The 21,740-nt window shown below is 47.5% G+C and overlaps 1 protein-coding gene across 1 annotated transcript in view; it reads right to left on the bottom strand.

The window, feature by feature from the left end:
- Positions 1–622: 622 nt before the first annotated feature.
- LOC132901018 (sterile alpha motif domain-containing protein 14-like) overlaps positions 623–21,740 on the bottom strand; it is a 72,655-nt gene continuing 51,537 nt past the window's right edge. The window contains exon 9 of the mRNA XM_060943432.1: positions 623–1,240. Within this exon, the coding sequence (XP_060799415.1) occupies positions 1,085–1,240 (156 nt within the window). The 3' untranslated portion in view covers positions 623–1,084. The remainder of the gene's footprint in view (positions 1,241–21,740) is intronic.

The following is a 21,740-nucleotide window of genomic DNA, read 5'->3' as shown; positions in this document are numbered from 1 at the left end:
TCTATTACACATACAGTTATAACACATTGTGACTCTGTTACTAAGCTAACGGATAAGTCTAATATATCACATATAATACATAAGGCATAACAATGTAAAGATAAAAATGCAACATGTGCTGCAAAATGACAAAAAGAATCCCACATCACTGGGCAAAGGAGGGATGTGTCCAAGTGTTGCCACTAAAACTTAAAATGATTTGTGACAAATCACAAATGAGCATCACTAATTGTGACTTTGCACTACAGTTTCTTATCAGCATTAGCCATTTTAAGTAACAAGGAAAATTCCAGAACACATAGAATCCGCTAATCTACTATCGAACTAAAACGCAGCTGATTAGCAAGCACACGCAGGTAGCAACACACAGGTAAAGTCATAATAATAGAATATGAAATCACAGCGAGCTAATTGGCTAATCACTAATTAGCATTTAGCATACAAGATTAGCACACTCAGATAAAGCTTGACAAAGGAACTTTTTTGAGATCTAGCTCTGTGTTTAGATGCAATAAAACTCCTTCAGAACCAGGTACAGGTGGCTCTGTAGGCTAGCTGTTTAAATCAGCCCCTGATATTTAACACCTTTGATCATGAGAAACCATCAGAAATTTCCACTGGATCCTAAAGTGTTTCTGTTGGTCTGTCATGGTAGATTAATGGGATGTGATGTTCCTAATGGTGGATTATCAGATTTTATTTTGCTCAGGAAATGCATAATCAAATGCTAATCAGCAGTTAGCATACAAGATTAGCATTAAACACGAATTAGCATGCTTAACCAAAACCTGTGAGATGACTGCTAAACACTTCTGATCTCAAGTTCTATGTAAAAGATGATTTAGTGAACTTTACACACTGTGGGTATTAAACCAGCTCACCGCCATTTTCACTGCTAAACCTGACACATGCTACCAGTACATTATGGGTATTAATCACTCACACCTTTCTATCAGGAAGTCTTACTAAAATGGGCAAAGTCTGCTCAAGGACTTTCTCAAAATGGCCAATGTTTGAATAAGAACACTAAGTGATGATGAAATTCTGGGGGTGTTTGGGACGCAGCCCCATTTTGCCTCCATGTTTAACTCCTCCTCTGCTCCTGGTCTTTCTTCCGCTGCTTCTCTCTCTGTTTTTCCAGTTTGTCCAGAGCTTTCCTTTCCTTTTCCGCTGCAGCATGTATGTCTTTAATGCGACGCTTCAGAACGCTGCGATCTGATGAGTTTAACACACCAAGAGCCTGAACAACACACACACGCACACACAGGGTTAAATTCCAATTAGTTTTATTTTGACAGATATTTTGGTGACAAAAATACATTAGTTTTATATTTCAGACAGCAATTTTTCCATCAGTGGCTCCCAAAACCATTTGTATCACTTTTGGGTCCAGTTTATCACCTTTGCGCTTGGTCTGTTTGGTGTTTTTTATGTTCATGTTGCTGCACCTTGCTGCCAGCCCGCACCACGCTGCCCAGCCCATAGTGATGGCCACCATGCTCAACCTGCCTCTGTATCTGTGTTCTTCCTGTCACTGAAGCTAGACACTACACTGGTGGAGAATGCAGGCATGAACACAGACCCAGACCCCTCCCACACCATAGATCTCATGATAAAAGCATCTCCTTGAAACTCACCTGCAGCAGCATTTGGTAACCTAAGAATTGGCACAAGAAGTGGGTCTATAAAGCCAGGGCCAGAAGCCAGATGGACTCTCTACTGTGCAAGGCCAAAAGATGGCTACAACCAGGGCAGTTGTCAGAGACCCAAGTAACTGACCAGGTGGCCTTGGACAGGTTCCTGAGGTCTTTTCTCCCCAAGGAACCTCCAAAGAAATGCTGTGTACTATACACTGTAAAAAATTATTTGATTTAATTTAAAAAAGTTATTGCAAGGGCTGCCATAAAATTTTGAGTTCACTAAAATTAATATAGTAAGTTCACAACAATTTAACTTACTATGTGAATTTCAATGAACTCTAAATTTTAAGGCAGCCCTTGCACTAACTTTTTTTTTTAAGTTAAATCAACAAATCTTCCTCTCCTAGAACTGCCACCTTATTGTGGTGGAGGGGTTTGTGTGCTTGAATGATCCTAGGAGCTATGTTGTTGGGGGCATTACGCCCCTGTTAGGGTCTCCCAAGGCAGACAGGTCCTAGGTGACAGGGCAGACCAAGAGCGGTTCACCAAACCCCTTACTGATATTAAAAGAACAAGGACCGTGACATTGCCCGGTATGGTGCAGCCGGGGCCCCATCCTGGAGCCAGGCCCAAGGTTGGGGCTCATATGCGAGCACCTGGTGGCCGGGCCTTTGCCCACGGGGCCAGGCCAGGCTCAGCCTGAAGCGGTGACGTGGGCCCGACCTTCTGTGGGTTCACCACCCATAGAGGTAGTCGTAGGGGGCCGGTGCAGTGTGGATTGGGTGGCAGTCGAAGGCAGGGGCCTTGACGACCTGATCCCCGAACACAGTGGCTAGCTGTTGGGACATGGAATGTCACTTCGCTGGGGGGGAAAGAGCCTGAGCTTGTGCGGGAGGTTGAGTGGTACCGGCTAGAGATAGTCGGGCTCACCTCCACACACAGCTTGGGCTCTGGAACCCAGCTCCTCGAGAGGGGCTGGACTCTCCACTTCTCTGGAGTCGCCCACGGTGAGCGGCGGCAGGCTGGTGTGGGCTTGCTTATAGCTCCCCAGCTCAGCCGCCATGTGTTGGAATTTACCCCAGTGAACGAGAGGGTCGCCTCTCTGCACCTTTGGATCAGGGAGAGGGCTCTTGCTGTAGTTTGTGCCTACGGGCCGAATAGCAGTATAGAGTATCCGGACTTCTTGGAGTCCCTGGGAGAGGTACTGAGAGGTGTTCAGACTGGGGACTCCATTGTTCTACTGGGGGACTTCAACACTCACGTGGGCGACGACAGTGACACCTGGAGGGGCGTGATTGGGAGGAACGGCCTCCCCGATCTGAACACGAGTGGTGTTTTGTTATTGGACTTTTGTGCTAGTCACGGTTTGTCCATAACGAACACCATGTTTGAGCATAGGGGTGTCCATAAGTGCACGTGGCACCAGGACACCTTAGGTCGGAGGTCAATGATCGACTTTGTTGTCGTTTCATCTGATCTCCGGCCCTATGTCTTGGACACTCGGGTGAAGAGAGGGGCTGAGCTGTCAACTGATCACCACCTGGTGGTGAGTTGGATCCACTGGCGGAGGAGGAAGCCGGACAGACCTGGCAGGCCCAAACATATGGTGAGGGTCTGCTGGGAATGTCTGGTCGAGCACTCTGTTGGGGAGGTCTTTAACTCCCACCTCCGGGAGAGCTTCTCCCAGCTTCCAAGGGAGGCGGGGGACATTGAGTCTGAGTGGACCATGTTCTCTACCTCCATTGTAGATGCGGCTGTTCGGAGCTGTGGCCGCAAGGTCTCCGGTGCCTGTCGTGGCGGCAATCCCCGAACCCGGTGGTGGACACCAGAAGTAAGGGATGCTGTCAAGCTGAAGAAGGAGTCCTATCGGGCCATGTTGGCCTCCGGGACTCCTGAGGCAGCTCACGGGTATCAGCAGGCCAGGCATGCCACAGCTTGGGCAGTTGTAGAGGCAAAAACTCGGAACTGGGAGGAGTTCGGTGAGGCCATGGAGGAGGACTATTGGTCGGCCTCAAAGAAATTCTGGCAAACCATCCGGCGCCTCAGGAGGGGAAAGCAGTACTCTGCCAACACTGTTTACAGTGCGGGTGGGGAGCTGTTGACCTCGATTGGGGACATTGTCGGGTGGTGGAAGGAATACTTTGAGGATCTCCTCAATCCCACCATCATGTCTTCCATTGAGGAAGCGGAGGCTGATGACTCAGAGGTGGACTCGTCTATTACCCAAGCCGAAGTCACTGAGGTGGTTTGCAAGCTGTTCGGTGGCAAGGCACCGGGGGTGGATGAGATCTGCCCTGAGTATCTCAAGTCTCTGGATGTTGTGGGGCTGTCTTGGCTGACACACCTCTGCAACATTGCATGGCGGTCGGGGACAGTGCCTCTGGAGTGGCAGACCAGGGTGGTGGTCCCTCTTTTTAAGAAAGGGGACCGGAGAGTGTGCTCCAATTATAGGGGAATCACACTTCTCAGCCTCCCAGGGAAGGTTTACTCCAGGGTACTGGAGAGGAGAATTTGGCCAATAGTCGAACCTCGGATCCAGGAGGAACAATGCAGTTTTCGTCCTGGTCATGGAATACTGGACCAGCTCTATACCCTTCATAGGGTGCTCGAGGGTTCATGGGAGTTTGCCCAACCAGTCCACATGTGCTTTGTGGATCGGGAGAAGGCATTCGACCGTGTCCCTCATGGTATTCTGTGGGGGGTGCTTCAGGAGTATGGGGTTCAGTGCTCTTTGCCAAGGACTCTCCAGTCCCTGTACGAATGGAGCAGGAGTCTCGTTCGCATTGCCGGCAGTAAGTCAGACCTGTTCCTAGTGCATGTTGGACTCTGGCAGGGCTGCCCTTTGTCACCGGTTCTGTTCATAATTTTTATGGACAGAATTTCTAGGCGCAGCCAGGGGCCGGAAGGAATCCTGTTTGGGAACCACAGGATTTCATCTCTGCTTTTTGCGGATGATGTTGTCCTATTGGCTTCTTAAAACCAGGACCTTCGGCATACACTGGGGCGGTTTGCAGTCGAGTGTGACGCGGCTGGGATGAGAATCAGCAACTCCAAGTCTGAGGCCATGGTTCTCGACCGGAAAAGGGTGGCTTGCCCTTTCCAGGTTGGTGGAGAAGTCCTGCCTCAAGTGGAGGAGTTTAAGTATCTTGGGATCTTGTTCACAAGTGAGGGAAGGATAGAGCATGAGATCGACAGGCGGATCGGTAGTGATGTGGTCCGCAGTGATGCGGTCGCTTTACCAGTCCATCATGGTGAAGAAGGAGCCGAGCCAAAAGGTGAAGCTCTCGATTTACCGGTCGATCTACGTTCTGACTCTCACCTATGGTCATGACCTTTGGGTAATGACCGAAAGAACAAGATCGCAGATACAAGCGGCCGAAATGAGTTTCCTTCGCAGGGTGGCTGGGTGCTCCCTTAGAGATAGGGTGGGACTTCCGGCATGACGAGTTAGCGAGCAGACGTGTGAAAGGGGGCTCCAGTTAACTTTCATACAACAAAGCTGAATAACCAAACTTTTCTCATTTTATTCTTTGGTTTACGTTTGGATAACCTAACGCGGGACACTTCTGACTCATTTGAGTCGAACAGCAGTTCATTAAACAGGCTTCATGAGCAGAAGGAACTGTCAAGGACAGCAAGCTTGTGTTTTGGCTAAGTTAGCTAATACTGTATGGCCAAAGAAGTGAGATGGACTGATAAACCTGACGACAGCCCGATTACCAAAAATCACCTTGAAACTCTACTTAATGATCAGCGAGAAAGTTTCAAGACTGACGTGGCTGCTTTAATCAAAGAGTCAACAGAATCTCTCAAATCATCAGTTGGTTTGCTCGGACAACAAGTGTCATCTTTTAATGGCCGCCTCACTCAAACAGAAGCTTTGGCTGGGGAGAACTTTGAAAAAATCGCGGAGATGGAGGCTGCCATTAAAACTCTTCAAAAACGGTGTAGCAAACTACAGGATAAAGTTGACGATCTCGAAAATAGGTCTAGGCGTTCGAATTTGAGGATAATCAACGTGCCTGAAGGCTGTGAAAAGGGCCGACACCCAGCTAAGTTCGTGTCGGAGCTGCTAATGGAGGTGACGGGCTCTGATGTCTTTAGCAGTCCCCCGGAGATAGAAAGAGCGCACCGCGCCTTCCACAGATCAGAGGATTCAGGCAATACAGAGAAGCCCAGGGCATTTATTGTCAAGTTCCTCCATTTTCAAGAGAAGGAGAAAATGCTGAGATGGGCCAGGAATCATCAGATTACCTACCGCGAATCAGAGCTGAGAATCTACCCAGATATGAGTGCTGAACTGGCCAAACAACGAGCATCATTCAACGGAATCAAGACCTCACTGTATCGGAAAGGAGTCAGGTTTCATCTGCGCCATCCCGCCTGACTTTACGTTTCATTCCAAGACCAGGACTATTTTTTCGACACACCACAAGAAGCCAAGGACTTTTATGACCAGCACATCAACATCCCTGATTAGTAGCCTAGGCTATGATGAAGACGACAAGGTTGGTCTCATGCCAAGATGTTTAACCTTAGCAAAGTTATAGCCTATATTCTCTGGTAGGCTATGTAAGTCGCGTCTTATTACAGGTTACTTGGTCTCTGGATTGATAATGTAACTGCATTTTCATGCGTGATTGAGTCCCATTTTAATTTAACCTATTGTAAGCTTACTTTATTTAATTTTTCTTTCGTTTGTTTTGTTTTTGTCCATAATAAAGTGAACTGACAGTTCAGTAGCCTATTTACGATTTCAGCACAGAATTATTATTATTATTATTATTATTATTATTATTATTAGTAGTAGTAGTAGTAGTAGTAGTATTATCATGGTTATTAATTTACTATTACTATTTGGAGCCCCCTGGAACATACAAGTAGAAGAAAAGTGAGTAATGCCCTCTGGAAGTACGTTTTGTTTAATCCTGCAGCTAGTTCTAGTTCTGAGAACATGCTTAGGAATGTTATACACTCTCCATTCTGAGAGTGTGTGGGGTTGTTTTATGAGAGGGGTGGGTGGGTGGAGGTGGGTGACTGGGTGGGCTATGGGTGGGTATGTCCTCACTACATTTCTTGAGATGTTTTTGCTTTATGTCCATTTTCTTTTCTATGTGTTTATTTTGTCCCTTTTCACTCGTTCCATCCCCCTCCCCCTATCAATATCTAGTCATGGCCAAACACTGCTATTTTACACACGTCTGACCACTGGGTATGGCTAACATCACCAAAGGCTCAGGAGCAAACTTGAGGTTTGCATCCTGCAACATTAAAGGGCTGAACAGCCCAGTTAAGAGGGGTAGAATATTATCTCATTTAAAACTTTTTTTTAAAGATTTTTTTTGGGCTTTTTCCACCTTTATTGGATAGGACAGTGTAGAGACAGGAAATGAGCGGGAGAGAGACGGGGAGGGATCGGGAAATGACCTCAGGTCGGAATCGAACCCGGGTCCCCGGATTTATGGTATGGCGCCTTATCCACCTGAGCCACGACGCCCCCCATTTAAAACATTTTTAAACGGATATAGCCTTTCTACAGGAGACCCATCTAATTACTAAGGATAACCACAGATTGAGAGCTTCATGGGTGGGTCAGTGTTTTCATTCCAATTTCAGTAACAAAGCATGAGGTGTAGCTATTCTGTTCCATAAAAAAGTTCAGTTCAGCCCAACTAATATAATAACCGACAGTCAAGGCCGATTCCTTATAGTTACAGGTTCTCTTCATAATGTTGCAGTTACTCTTGTTAATTTATACACACCCAATTGGGATGATGAAGCATTTGTTTCAAAGGTGATGTCAGCTCTTCCAGATTTAAACAGTCATCAAGTTATTTTGGGAGGTGACTTTAACTGTGCAATAGATCCATCACTGGACAGGTCTTCCACTAGGCAGTGTTCCCCTTCTAAAATGGCCAAAGCCTTTTCAATTTTCACAGACCAAATAGGAGGTGTGGACCCATGGTGCTTCCTCAACCCTGATAAAAAACAATTTTCATTTTATTCCCCGGTTCATATAAGTTTTTCACGAATAGATTACTTCTTTATTGACAGCAATTTCCTCCCAGCTGTTACTCACACAGAATACACAGCCATAGTCATATCAGATCATGCACCACTGCTCCTTGATCTTTCTTTCAAACTCTTACAAAAAACACGCCCCCCCGGAGGTTGAGTAGTGCACTACTTAATGACAATTCATTTAAGTCTATGATTTCTATAGCAATTGATAATTTCCTGAAAAACATCAACTCAGATTCTATATCTCCTTTCCATTTTATTTTTTAGTTTTTGTAGCCATTGTAAAGCTTTGTAAAGTATAGCAGTGTAACAATGTTCTAGCTATAGAAATAAAACTTACTTACCAATTAATAAATTATTTTCTCACAAACATAATGCAAAACTGTGTTATATTACCAATATAAAATACACAGAAGACATCAACTGTTTATCCTTTATGGCTTTATTTCACACTCGACCTTGAACAAAATGCCACAAAATAAATTATGAAGTATAAATCAGGCCTAAGAAACTATGAAGCAAAGTTGGAAATTATTTTAACAAACACAGAACAATGTGCAACAAAATATGTGGCACCTTGAGCGCATGTAAAAAGAGAAAAAAGTGCCGCACTCTGCTCCACCAGTAATGAGAAGCCGCTGGAACAGCAAATATGCTCCTGTTATAATGACTGCTGTCTCGTTGTATACCGCAGATTAATCTGGCCATGCCAAGGCGGTTGCCGACTGAACCCTGTCAATTTATGAGCGACAATTTATATCATGAGCTTTAGGAATTCACGGCAACAAAACAATGATCATGGTTGTCAAATAGACAATCATCCTTCAGCTGAGCTGAACTCTCTCTCTTTCTCTCTCTCTCTCTCTCTCTCTGAGGCACCTAAGGACAAAAAACTGATTCGGTTCCCCAACTCGGCTCCCACCGAAGAGCCGGCTCCCATCGTTCACTTCAAAGAGCCGGCTCTTTGAACCGGATCGTTCGCGACCGACACATCACTACATTGTTTACTGCTAGCAAAGTTAGCGACAACATGTCTGACTACGACGGTGAAATGTGTGCGGAGATTCAGCCACATCTTTGTTGCTACAGCCTGGATAGTCGCAAGTGCGCACCATTTTCACAAATATATTATTGTATAGGTTATAGAAGGTGATAAATTTGTCGCTGTTCTTGCTCTCAAATTAGCTTGTTAGCGCCGCTGATCTGAACTCCTAATCACTGCCAAACAATGGGAAAGGTGTTGATTCCTGCGCAGATGTCAACATGACAGCGCGCAGTGATACCGAGGGAGAGAAAATAGTGCCAAGCGATTTCGAGGTCTGACTTTTTATTTGGCAACGGTTTTGTGATGCAAATATATCACTCTTTTGAACACATACTGTTTTGAGACGAAAAACATTTTACTTTCGTGACCCCAACAAACTTGCCGGACTACTTTCGTCTGGACCAAAATTGGACAAGAACTGGACTCACAGGATGCTGTCAGGGGTAAGTCAGTGTGTTTGCACGACACTATTGATGGGGATGCCATACAGATTCATGTCAAAAATCCCAAACTATTCCTTTAAGGTCCGGGGATTGGGATGGCCACTCCATGACTTTAATTTTGTTGGTCTTGAACCCTGATGCTGCTCGCTTACTGGTGTGTTTGGGGTCGTTGTCTTTTTGCAACACCCATTTCAAGGGCATTTCCTCTTCAGCATAAGGCAACATGACCTCTTCAAGTATTCTGATATATGCAAACTGATCCATGATCCCTGGTATGCAATAAATAGGCCCGACACCATAGTAATGGCCCTTTTCTACTACGCTTTTTCAGCTCACTTCAGCTCGCTTCAGCTCACTTCAGCCCGACACGGCTCGCGTTTCGACTACCAAAAACCAGCACGACTCAGCTCGCTTCAGCCCTGCTTAGCCCCTAAAACTCGCACGGTTTTGGAGTGGGGCTGAAGCGAGCCAAAGCGAGCCGAGTGAGGCTGGGGGCGTCAGCAGACACTTCCCTGTGCACTGATTGGTGAGGAGGAGTGTCCTCACATGCCCACACACTCCCCGCGAGCACGCGATCTGTAAACACCGTAAACCCGGAAGAAGGAGAATTACGAATTACGAGAATTTCTGAAGCCTTATGCGCCTTGCCTCATCTATACGCTCTTGCCAGTATCTGTCCGCGTTGTCGGTGACAACAAGCCACAGCACCAAGACCAGCAACACTAACGACTCCATGTCCTCCATGTTTATTGTTTACTATTCGGGTCGTGAGACTACCGCTTAAAAGCTCACTGATGTCACTGTTTGCGCTGCTTAACGACATCACCTGACGTCCACCCACTTTCGCTAACTCCACCCAATGTGTCCACCCACTTCCAGCCAGCACGGTTCAGCGCGGTTGTAGTCTAAATGCAACTCCAACAGCCCCGCTCAGCCCGACTCAGCACGGCACGGCTCAGCCCGACTCAGCCGCGTTTGTAGTGGAAAAGCAGCATAAGAGAAACATCCCCATATCATGATGCTTGCACCACCATGCTTCACTGTCTTCAGAGTGTACTGTGGCTTGAATTCACTGTCTGGGGGTCGTCTGACAAATTGTCTGTGGCCCTTGGACCCAAAAAGAACAATCTTACTTTCATCAGTCCACAAAATGTTTCTCCATTTCTCTTTAGGCCAGTCAATGTGTTCTTTGGCAAATTGTATCCTCTTCAGCACGTCTTTTTTTTAACACTCGGACTTTGCGGGGGCTTCTTGCCGATAGATTAGCTTCACACAGGCGTCTTCTAATTGTCACAGTACTCACAGGTAACTTCAGACTGTCTTTCATCACCCTGGAGCTGATCATTGGCTGAGTCTTTGCCATTCTGGCTATTCTTCGATCCATTCGAATGGTAGTCTTCCATTTTCTTCCACATCTCTCTGGTTTTGCTGTCCATTTTAAAGCACTGGAGATCATTTTAGCCCAGCAGCCTATCATTTTCTGCACTTCTTTATGCGTTTTCCCCTCTCCAATCAACGTTTTAATCAAAACACGCTGTTCTTCTGAACAATGTCTGGAACGACCCATTTTTCTCAGGTTTTCAGAGAGAAATGGATGTACAACATGTGCTGGCTTCATCCTTAAATTAGTGCCACCTGACTGACACCTGTTTTTTCACAGACTGAATGACCTCACTAATTGAACTCCACACTGCTATTATTTTGAACACGCCCCTTTCACTTAATTATTCAATTACACAGACTCAGGAACATGCATATCATGAATGTTGGGTCTGTTGGTTTTCTACGACTTTTCTACACCTACTGGTAAATTATTTGCCATGTAGTAATATAATTTCTACCAAAAGCAGTGATTGATCTGGTTAGTCATGTTGGACTGCTATTATTTTGAACACAACTGTATATTCCAATATCAAAGATACATGTAATAGATGCAATTTATCTCCAGCTAACATGACACACATGTTTTGGTCTTGTCCTTGTCTCCATGATTATTGGACTAATATTTTCCATCATATGTCCAAATTTCTCAATTTCACATTGCTACCAAGTGTAGAAATTGGTGTCTTTGGGATAATACCAAATCATGAGAAGTTCACAAAGTGGGCAAAGAACGTCATTACTTTTACATCCCTACTTGCGAGGAGAAGAATATTACTGGGCTGGAAATCACCGCTTGCCCCTACAGCATCCACATGGCTTAAAGACCTCATGATGTTTCTTAGTCTGGAAAAAATCAAATACAATTTAAGAGGGGCTCCTGAGAAATTTGAGTTAACCTGGAACTCAGCACTAGAATACATACCGTAAATCCTCTAATATAGGCCGGGGCCTTTATTTCACTCAAGTGCATCTTGGTCCAGGCCATTATTGGAAGGAGGCCAGAATTAGAGGCAGGCCTCTATTTCTATTTGAGCAAAACAGACTACCAGTGGAATGAATAAAAACGAGATTTTGTGTCTATTTGTCAAGTTGATGCTTGGTTGCCTGGTTACCACCAGACCTACCGGTAATCACAATCAGGGGCGCCTGCAGGGTTGAACTGTAAGGTACGCACTAGCGGTGTAATCCCCCCCCCCCCCCCCCAAAAAAAAAAAAAAACGCTTGCGTGCTGCAGTTTCTATGAAGAGTCGATCTATAGGCTTATACACAAAACAACGATAGAACTTTAACTTGAAATTGAACAATAGCCTTCCATGAACACAGGCTGATATTTGAACAACATATGTGAACTACACACGACAATAAACAATAAACTCTTTATAGCCTCGATTAGAATCTAGTGAACTTGCTCAGCACTACCGCACGCACGACTCTGACACACACTGTAGCGCAACGTGGGGTACATAGACTCGTTGAAAAACTCCTCGGGTATTTTTCTGAGTTTACCGAAAATCAGAGTAGAAGGAGCCACCCACCCTCTGTCTGGTTTGAAGCGGTTCTGTAGGACATTGAGCTTTACAGAGTCCGGTGCACATTTTAAGGCATCTGGTTGAAGTTTACCTATGTCTGATAAATCTGATGTCAGTGATAGCGGGCTGACTCGTGGCTCATTAGTAAAGCTATCTGATGGCTCATTTGTCAGCAAGGTGGATCTACTTCTGATCGTAAGGGACATGGGGAGATGTAGGTGTTCTTATATGAAATTCACTGGATGTATGGCTAGTTTCAAACTCAGAGGTAGATGAAGGCAATTCCCTCAAAGGAACTGAGCTAGCATCCAGCTGCAGCGTACTGCTGCTAGGTTGCGGAGGAGTGGAAGCTGCCGGTGCCGTGTTACTAGCTGATACTGGAGAGGACTGGCAAGCAGATGACACCCCTGGATCACTGCTTTTGGACTTTTTCGTAAAAGTCTGAAACAAGCTCGTTTGTTTCAGGGTTCGTTTACTCATTTTTGACTCGCTTCTCAATAAATTCTCGCACAAGCTCTGACTACTGACGATTGTCTGTCTCCGTTTCTCAAAACTGGAGAGAATCTCAGTGGTGCAAGAAAAGTATATCTGCATTGACCATTGAGCTTTCTTGGTCACGCACACCCCGCCCACTCCTGAAGCACACAAATGCGCCGGCACACACACGTCTCTCTCTCTCTCTCTCTCTCTCAAATTATGTTGCATTGCCAAAGCATTCAGGTAACAATTATAATTAAAAAAAAATATCTCTCTCCCCAAGGTACGCCTAGTGCGTACGGCCATACGCCTGGCGGCGCCACTGATCACAATTGTCTTTCAGATCGGAACGATTGTGTAAGGCCACTATGATCTCAGAAACATCGTTGGTTATAGCCCCGGCCTGTATTAGAGTCCGGCCATTATTTACCTCCTCCGACAGCGAGACCGGCCAATATTAGAGTCCCGGCCAGTAATGGAATACAGGCCAGTATTAGAGGATTTACTGTAAATAAATTAAAAACACTTGAAGATCTTTAAGCATTGCTAAAACAATTTGACCTTGCTATCTTACTCCCTAACCGACTTTTCTACTGGGTTTTTTTTTGTTGTTTTATTTTTGGTGTTGTTGTTGTTCTATAATTTTCATATGTGCTCAGTTAAATAATGTATATATGTTGGGTTTTTTTTCTCTTCTTCATAATTACATCTTAATTGATAGTGCAAAGGACATACCTATATGCATCTCTGAAGGTAGCTTGTTTAGCTACATTGTTATATGCACATTGTATTGTATGTGGAGGGTGGGGAATGAAAGGGTTTATTTGAAGAAAAAAAATGGAAAATGAAGCTTTCAATGTCAATTGTACTTTTTATATGTGAAATCAATAAACATATATGTCAAAAAAAAGAGAGATAGGGTGAGAAGCACAGTCACTCGGGAGGAGCTCAGAGTAGAGCCGCTGCTCCTCCACATCGAGAGGAATCAGCTGAGGTGGCTTGGGCAGCTCTTTCGGATGCCTCCTGGATGCCTCCCTGGGGAGGTGTTCCAGGCATGTCCCCCCAGGAGGAGGCCCCGGGGAAGACCCAGGACATGCTGGAGGGACTATGTCTCTCGGCTGGCCTGGGAACGCCTCGGTGTTCTTCCCAAGGAGCTGGCTGAGGTGTCTGGGGAGAGGGAAGTTTGGGCTTCCATGCGCAGACTGCTGCCTCCGCGACCCGGCCCCGGATAAGCGGATGAAGACGAGATGAGACGAGACAACAAAGCATTTTTTACAGTGTAGTGCACCCTTGCCTCACTATCAATAAGTAGAGGAGAGAGAAGAGAGCTTTTCCATAGCCCCCATTGAGACAGAAACCATGGAAGCCATGCTTCTGGAGGGGCCCATACCCACTGAGTCAGACCACCTGCCCAGTCCCCGAGCCAACAAGCCCTGGCAAGCCCTGGGTAGTGGGCTGTGCCATCCATCCCCAGTCCTGAGCTCCGAATACAATGTTCTGGCCCTTCTAGCTTTTGGAAGTACCATCACATTGGCCTGCTCTTCAGTCCTTCCCAGCTTCGGTCTCCTACATGCATGGGGATGTCCAAGAGCTCCAAGATGGGTACCAGATAGGTGAGTGGTCTTTATTGATTGGGTTGGTGCCTGAACTATTTGTGCCTCACTTTGTAGGGAAAGACTGGCCCAGGGTTCCCTGCAGAGCTTCCAGCAGTCTTGAGGGAAAAGAGGGGCCAAAGATGGATGAGGAGATCCTGGCATGGCCTGGCCCAAGCCCATCCAGCCTACCTGGCCTAGGAGAAGAAGGATGGGAGCTGTCACCCTCCGCCCCGGACATCCGCTCCAGAGCTTGCAGATCTTCCACGTCAGCTCCGATCCAGATCCGGGACGGGAATTCCATCCTGCCTGCTTCCCCATTCAGCAAGCGCTCACCTGCATTCACTTCCTGATCATCACCGCTGCCTTTTTAAATGCCATTCTCAGCCATAAACAGAGCCAGAACGTCTCATATGTAGATTCTAGCCATTTTTTGCCTCGAGAGTTTTTTCATGTTTTTTCCCTCTAGTGATTTTCATGTCTTTGCCTGCCTCGTTTTTCAAGTCAAGTTTCACATTTTCTTTTTATACCTGGACTAATTTTTGTTATTGTTTCTTCATTAAGTTTTGTTTACATTTTCGCCATGCCTTTTTCTGGATTAAACCTACAACCCCGATTCCAAAAAAGTTGGGACAAAGTACAAATTGTAAATAAAAACGGAATGCAATGATGTGTAAGTTTCAAAATTCCATATTTTATTCAGAATAGAACATAGATGACATATCAAATGTTTAAACTGAGAAAATGTATCATTTAAAGAGAAAAATTAGGTGATTTTAAATTTCATGACAACAACACATCTCAAAAAAGTTGGGACAAGGCCATGTTTCCCACTGTGAGACATCCCCTTTTCTCTTTACAACAGTCTGTAAACGTCTGGGGACTGAGGAGACAAGTTGCTCAAGTTTAGGGATAGGAATGTTAACCCATTCTTGTCTAATGTAGGATTCTAGTTGCTCAACTGTCTTAGATCTTTTTTGTTGTATCTTCCGTTTTATGATGCGCCAAATGTTTTCTATGGGTGAAAGATCTGGACTGCAGGCTGGCCAGTTCAGTACCCGGACCCTTCTTCTACGCAGCCATGATGCTATAATTGATGCAGTATGTGGTTTGGCATTGTCATGTTGGAAAATGCAAGGTCTTCCCTGAAAGAGACGTCGTCTGGATGGGAGCATATGTTGCTCTAGAACCTGGATATACCTTTCAGCATTGATGGTGCCTTTCAAGATGTGTAAGCTGCCCATGCCACACGCACTAATGCAACCCCATACCATCAGAGATGCAGGCTTCTGAACTGAGCGCTGATAACAACTTGGCTCGTCCTTCTCCTCTTTAGTCCGAATGACACGGTGTCACTCAACCTCCTCACCATGCAGATGCAGCATTATCAAGCCGTGCCTACCCCTGCCCAGCTGTCTCCGACTCCAGCTCCTGCTACTGCCTTTCTCCGCGAGCCAAGACTCCCAGCACCTCAACCCTACGATGGAGAACCAGGTACTTGCAGATCTTTCTTGTCTCAATGCTCATTAATCCTAGAGCTGCAACCTCTGGCCTTCCCCACAGAACGCTCCCGGGTAGCATATACCATCACGCTCCTCACCAGCAAGGCCAGGGAGTGGGGAACAGCGGTCTGGGACGCCAATGCACATTTCTGCTCCAATTTCAAAGATTTCTCTGAGGAGATGAGGTGAACTTTTGATTGCTTTCTGTCCGGCCGGGAGGCGGCAAGAGAACTCATGGAGCTGCGGCAGGGGTCCCGGTCTACCTCAGACTACGCCATCGAGTTCCGGATGTTAGCGGCATCATGTGGTTGGAATGAGAGCACCCAGGTCGACGCGTTCCTGCATGGCTTGTCTGACGCCATTAAGGACGAGCTGGTATTGCGGGAACTGCCATTGGACCTCTTCAGCCTCATGGACCTCGCCAATCGTATCGATGCCCGTATCCAGTAACGGAGGAGAGAGAAGACTCACCCCAGCTTCACTTCCTCTCCATCTCCCACCTCATCCGTTGAACCCATGCAGGTAGACCGGGTTCAAGTGTCAGCTGAAGAACAACAGCGCTGGCGGAGCACAGGGGCCTGCCTCTACTGCGGTCAGCTGGGACACATCTGCCGAGCCTGCCCGTTAAAAGGACGAGCCCACCAGTGAATCGAGGGGCCCTGGTGGGCAACGCTCGAAACCAACCCCCTGTTGATCGACCATTACTCCCTGTCATCATCATCATCCTCGACAACCAGCATCACCACCTCCAGGCCCTCGTCAACTCAGGGGCAGACAGGAACCTGATCTGCTCTGCCACCACCAAGTGTCTGGGAATCCCGCTACTCGCTCTTGACATTTCTCTCACTGTCCTGACACTCAATGGCACCAGCTTGACCACCATAACCCACCTCACCGCCCCACTCACCCTGAGAATTTCCGGTAATCATTCTGAAACCATCCAAATTCATGTCGTGAATGACCCCCAATTACCCATCGTTCTAGGATTACCTTAGTTAATGCAGCACAACCCCCACCTAAACTGGGCTGACAACACCATCTTAGGCTGGAGCCAGTCCTGCCTAGCTTCCTGCCTGAACTCCACCCTGCCTCCCGCCAAGCCACCGGAGCCTCCAGCCAGCGAGTTTCCCGACCTCTCTCACGTGCCTCCAGAATACCTGGACCTAAAGCTTGTCTTCACTAAGACCCGAGCAGTGTCCCTCCCTCCTCACCGACCCTATGACTGTGGAATTGACCTCCTGCCCGTGATGGCGCCACCCAAAGGATGACTCTACTCACTCTCTCCTGTCGAAAGGCAAGCCATGGAGAAGTTCATTTCTGAGTCCTTGGCAGCTGGGATCATCCACCCTTCCTCCTTCCCAGCAGGGGCAGGATTCTTCATGGAGAAAAAAGACAAGTCGCTCTGCCCCTGCATTGATTATCGAGGTCTCAACGCCATCACGGTCAAGAACCGCTACCCACTACTGCTCATGACCACAGCCTTTGAACTACTCCAGAGAGCCAAAGTGTTTACCAAGCTGGATCTATGTAATGCTTACCATCTCGTCAGGATCAGGGAAGGAGGCGAGTGGAAGACGGCCTTTAACACCGCCACGGGTCAATACAAGTACCTCGTAGTCCCCTTCGGCCTGACCAATGCTCCCGCAGTCTTCCAGGCACTTGTGAACGACGTCTTAAGGGACTATCTCAACATCTTCATTTTTGTGTACCTGGATGACATCCTGATCTTCTCCTGCTCCCTGGAAGAACATCGGGGTCACATCCAGCAGGTCCTCCAGTGCCTGTTAGAGAATAAGCTGTTTGTCAAGGCAGAAAAAAGTGAGTTCCATCAGAGCGCTGTCTCGTTTCTGAGGTTCATCATCTCCCCAGTGAGGATCCAGATGGACCCCCTCAAGCTTGAGGCAGTCACTGACTGGTCCACCCCATCCTCACGGTGAGAGCTCCAGCGTTTCCTGGGATTTGCTAATTTCTACAGGCGCTTTATCCGCGACTTCAGCATGGTGGCCGGACCTCTCACGGCATTGACCTCGATCAAGAGCCCGTTCAAGTGGGGGGAGGAAGCAGAGAAAGCCTTCTCCATCCTCAAACGCAAGTTCACCACAGCACCCATTCTCACCATACCTGACCCGGGCAAGCAGTTCATTGTGGAGGTCGACGCTTCCGAGTCCAGGGTCGGAGCCATTCTCTCCCAGAGGGCCAATGACAACAAGGTCCACCCCTGCTCCTTCTTCTCTCACCGGCTGTCCCCCGCTGAATGAAATTATGACATCGGCGACAGAGCACTGTTGGCTGTCAAGCTAGCCTTGGAGGAGTGGAGGCACTGGCTTGAGGGGTCGGATCTCCCCTTCATTGTCTGGACTGACCACAAAAATCTAGAATACCTCAAGTCCGCCAAACGTCTCAACTCACATCAAGCCTGATGGTCTCTCTTCTTCTCTCGATTCCGGTTCATGCTCTCCCACTGCCCAGGCTCCAAGAACAGCAAACCTGACACCCTGTCCAGGATATTCTCTTCCCACCAGGAGGAGTCTAGAATGCCCGAAACCATCCTCCCTCCATGCTGTCTGGTGGGGGCCTTCCTACTTGAGGTAGAGACGTTAGTGCAGAAGGCCCTGGAGCAGGGCTGGTAATTCTAGCGATATACCACGTAACCACCTGTTTGTTCCCTGTTCTGTGCAAACCCAGGTGCTGCAGTGGGGTCATGGCTCCAAGTTGGCTTGTCACCCGGGAGCTGCTCGAACCCTGGCACTCATTCAACACCACTTCTGGTGGCCATCGATCAAGGAAGACATCCAAGAGTTCGTGGCAGCCTGCGACACGTGTGCCCAGAACAAGACAGCCAATTGGCCCCCTGCCGGCTTGCTGAGACCCCTCCCGACTCCTCGTCGACCCTGGTCACACATTGTCTTGGATTTCGTCACAGGACTCCCCAACTCAGGTGGCAACACATGCATTCTCACAGTCATTGACCGTTTCTCTAAGTCAGTCCACTTCATCCCTCTGCCCAAGCTTCCCACAGCTAAAGAAACTGCCGAACTACTCATCCTCCACATCTTCTGCATACGCGGACTCCCCTCTGACATCGTCTCCGACCGGGGTCCTCAATTCACTGTGCAGTTCTGGAGGGCCTTCTGCAAACTCATTGGGGCCTCCTGTACTCTCTCATCAGGATTCCACCCTCAAACCAAAAACCAGGCGGAACGGACAAATCAAGACTTGGAAGTGGCACTCAGGTGCATAGCGTCCAGGGATGCGGGTTCTTGGAGTAAGTACCTACCTTGGGTTGAATATGCTCACAACACTCTGCCTTCATCTGCCACAGGTCTCTCGCCCTTCCAGTGCTCCCTAGGCTACCAACCACCACTCTTCCCCAACCAAGAGGAGGAGGTTGCTGTATCCTTAGCCCAGACCTTTATACGCCGCTGCAGGAGGACGTGGGCGTTGGCCCGGAGAAGACTCCTACGCTCCACCCTAGCATCCAAGAGGCAGGCCGACAAACGTCACTCTAAGGCGCCCACCTACCAGGTGGGGCAGTGAGTCATGCTCTCCACACGCCATCTGTCTCTCAGAACCATCTCCCACAAGCTGGCTCCCAGATACGTAGGACCCTTCCTCGTCAGTAAGGTAATCAATCCATGTTCCGTCAAACTGGCATTACCACTCACCATGCGACGCATTCACCCCACGCTCCACGTATCACAGTTGAAACTTCTGGTCTCCAGTTCTTTGTCCCCACCCTTCAAACCCCCTCCTCCTCCCAGGCTCATAGATGGCAGTGAAGCCTACACCATCAAAAAGCTGCTGAAGGTGCGGCGGTGAGGCAGAGGACTTCAGTACCTAGTGGACTGGGAAGGTTACGGTCCGGAGAAGAGAAGGTGGGTCCCTGCCAGGTTCATCTTAGACCCAACCCTCATGACTGACTTCCACTGGCAACACCCTGACGCTCTTCCTAAAGCACCTGGAGGCGCTCATTGAGGGGGGGTACTGTCACGCTGCGCCCCGGACATCCGCTCACGAGCTTGCGGATCTTCCACGTCAGCTCCGATCCGAATCCGGGACGGGAATTCCATCCTGCCTGCTTCCCTGTTCAGTGAGCGCTCACCTGCATTCACTTCCTGATCATCACCGCTGCCTTTTTAAACGCCGTTCTCAGCCACAGACAGTGCCAGAACATCTCGTATGTAGACTCTAGCCATTTTTTGCCTCGAGAGTTTTTTCATGTTTTTTCCCTCTAGTGATTTTCATGTCTTTGCCTGCCTCTTTTTTCAAGTCAAGTTTCATGTTTTCTTTTTATACCTGGGCTAATTTTCGTTATTGTTTCTTAATTAAGTTTTGTTTACATTTTCGCCATGCCTTTTTCTGGATTAAACCTACTATGCTTCTTGGATTACTGTCTGTGTGCGTGTTCTGCTTTTGGGTCCTAATTCACCACACCTCCAGCAACCCTAACAGAGAGCAAAGGGTGAGTCAGACCACAACACTAACCCACTTCCCTCTGTATATCACCAGGTGGCCAAAAACAGAACTTTTGGACAGGGGCAGAAGGAGGATGATTGGCTGAAAGACTGTTGGGGCAGGCACAACGATCAAGGGTGAATACCAACAAGTTGACCAGATCCTCCCCCACCTCATACTTCCTGATAGGGGAAGGTCTGCTGTATTACCACAAGGAGCACCAAGGGCAAGCATGTGGTCTCTTAGGCTACATCCACACGACAACGGCAACGAGATGTTATTAAAAAAATATCGCGTCCACATGGGCAACGGATCAGTAAAATATCAGGTACATATGGCAACGCAACGCTTGCTGAAAACGATGCAATACACATGCCACACCTCTAGGGGCGCTGTAAGACGGTCCCTTCGGAGACACCAGAACAATAGAAGAAGTAAGGACGCATGCGCATAAACTATTATGCGCGAGACTTCATATTAGCCACAAAGTCAGAAAAATCTGTTCGTAAAATTACATTATAATGACCAAATACAATGAAAAGTATTTTTCCAGTCTCACCTGTGAAAGGTAATCCCATGTGATCTCGTTTGGATGGCAAACCTGTTGGTACAGTTAAACGCAGCACATGAATGAGGCATCTTTATTCTCCACTTTGACCCATCCAATATGGCGGCGAGGATGACGTATGATTCTATGCGGAAGGCGGCGTCTTTAATGGTCCGGAATAAATTGAATGCTACACGTTGATGGATTAATTTGTTCTTCTATGCCCTTTTTGAGGAATGTATTGTAGGACTTAAACCAACATCTGAAGAGGTGAGATCGCTCCTTTTTTTCCCTATTTTTGCTGGCGGGATTGACTCTGCCCTAACTCTCTCTCTCTCTCTCTCTCTCACTTTGCACCATTACACAATAAATATTCACAGTGAAAATATTTTGTAAGCGCGTTTCATGAACCAAGTTATAGGATTTGTTGACAACTCGCATCGAGTTCATTACACTTCTACCCGGTGTGAAGCACATGTGGTTGTGACGTCATCGTAAACAAATCCGTTCTACTCATCCAGACGACTTCGCAACGGCGACGTTGCCAGATCTTTCCACTCTGGAACCCGTTCTCAAAAGATTTCATTTTGGGGCACCCAAAACGCCGGTGCCGTGTGGACGCCAGGCCGAAATGATAAACAATTTTATTGGATTCACCTGAATCCGTTGCCGTGTAGACAGGGCCTTAGTGGTTCCCTGCTCCAAGATTGACCTCCTAATGCACCTAACTCACTCCCACCCACTAGGTGCCCATCTAGGTGTCTGTGACACCCTCGAGAAGCTGAGGGACTGCTTACCCTGGCACGGCATCCTCAATTTCTGCCAGTGGTGTCCTCAGTGCTGGTGCACCTTCCCCCAAGAAGCCCAAATCAACGCCACTCATTCCCCTTCCCATCACTGGAGTGCCCTTTGAGTGAGTATGCATGGACCTCCTGGGGCTACTCCCAAAGTCTGCCCAGGGTCACGAGTCCATACTGCTGATTATGGACTTCACCACCCAATATCCCAAGGCAGTAACACTCCAGAAGGCCACATCCTGCAACAATGCCAAGCAGGGACCCCAAGGACACCTTAACTGACCAAGGTATGCCCTTTTCCTCAAAGTT

This window comes from Neoarius graeffei, chromosome 16, assembly GCF_027579695.1.
Source record: "Neoarius graeffei isolate fNeoGra1 chromosome 16, fNeoGra1.pri, whole genome shotgun sequence".
NCBI classification, from domain to species: domain Eukaryota; kingdom Metazoa; phylum Chordata; class Actinopteri; order Siluriformes; family Ariidae; genus Neoarius; species Neoarius graeffei.
The sequence above is the reverse complement of the archived record's forward strand: the minus strand, read 5'-3'. Positions and strand labels throughout refer to the sequence as shown.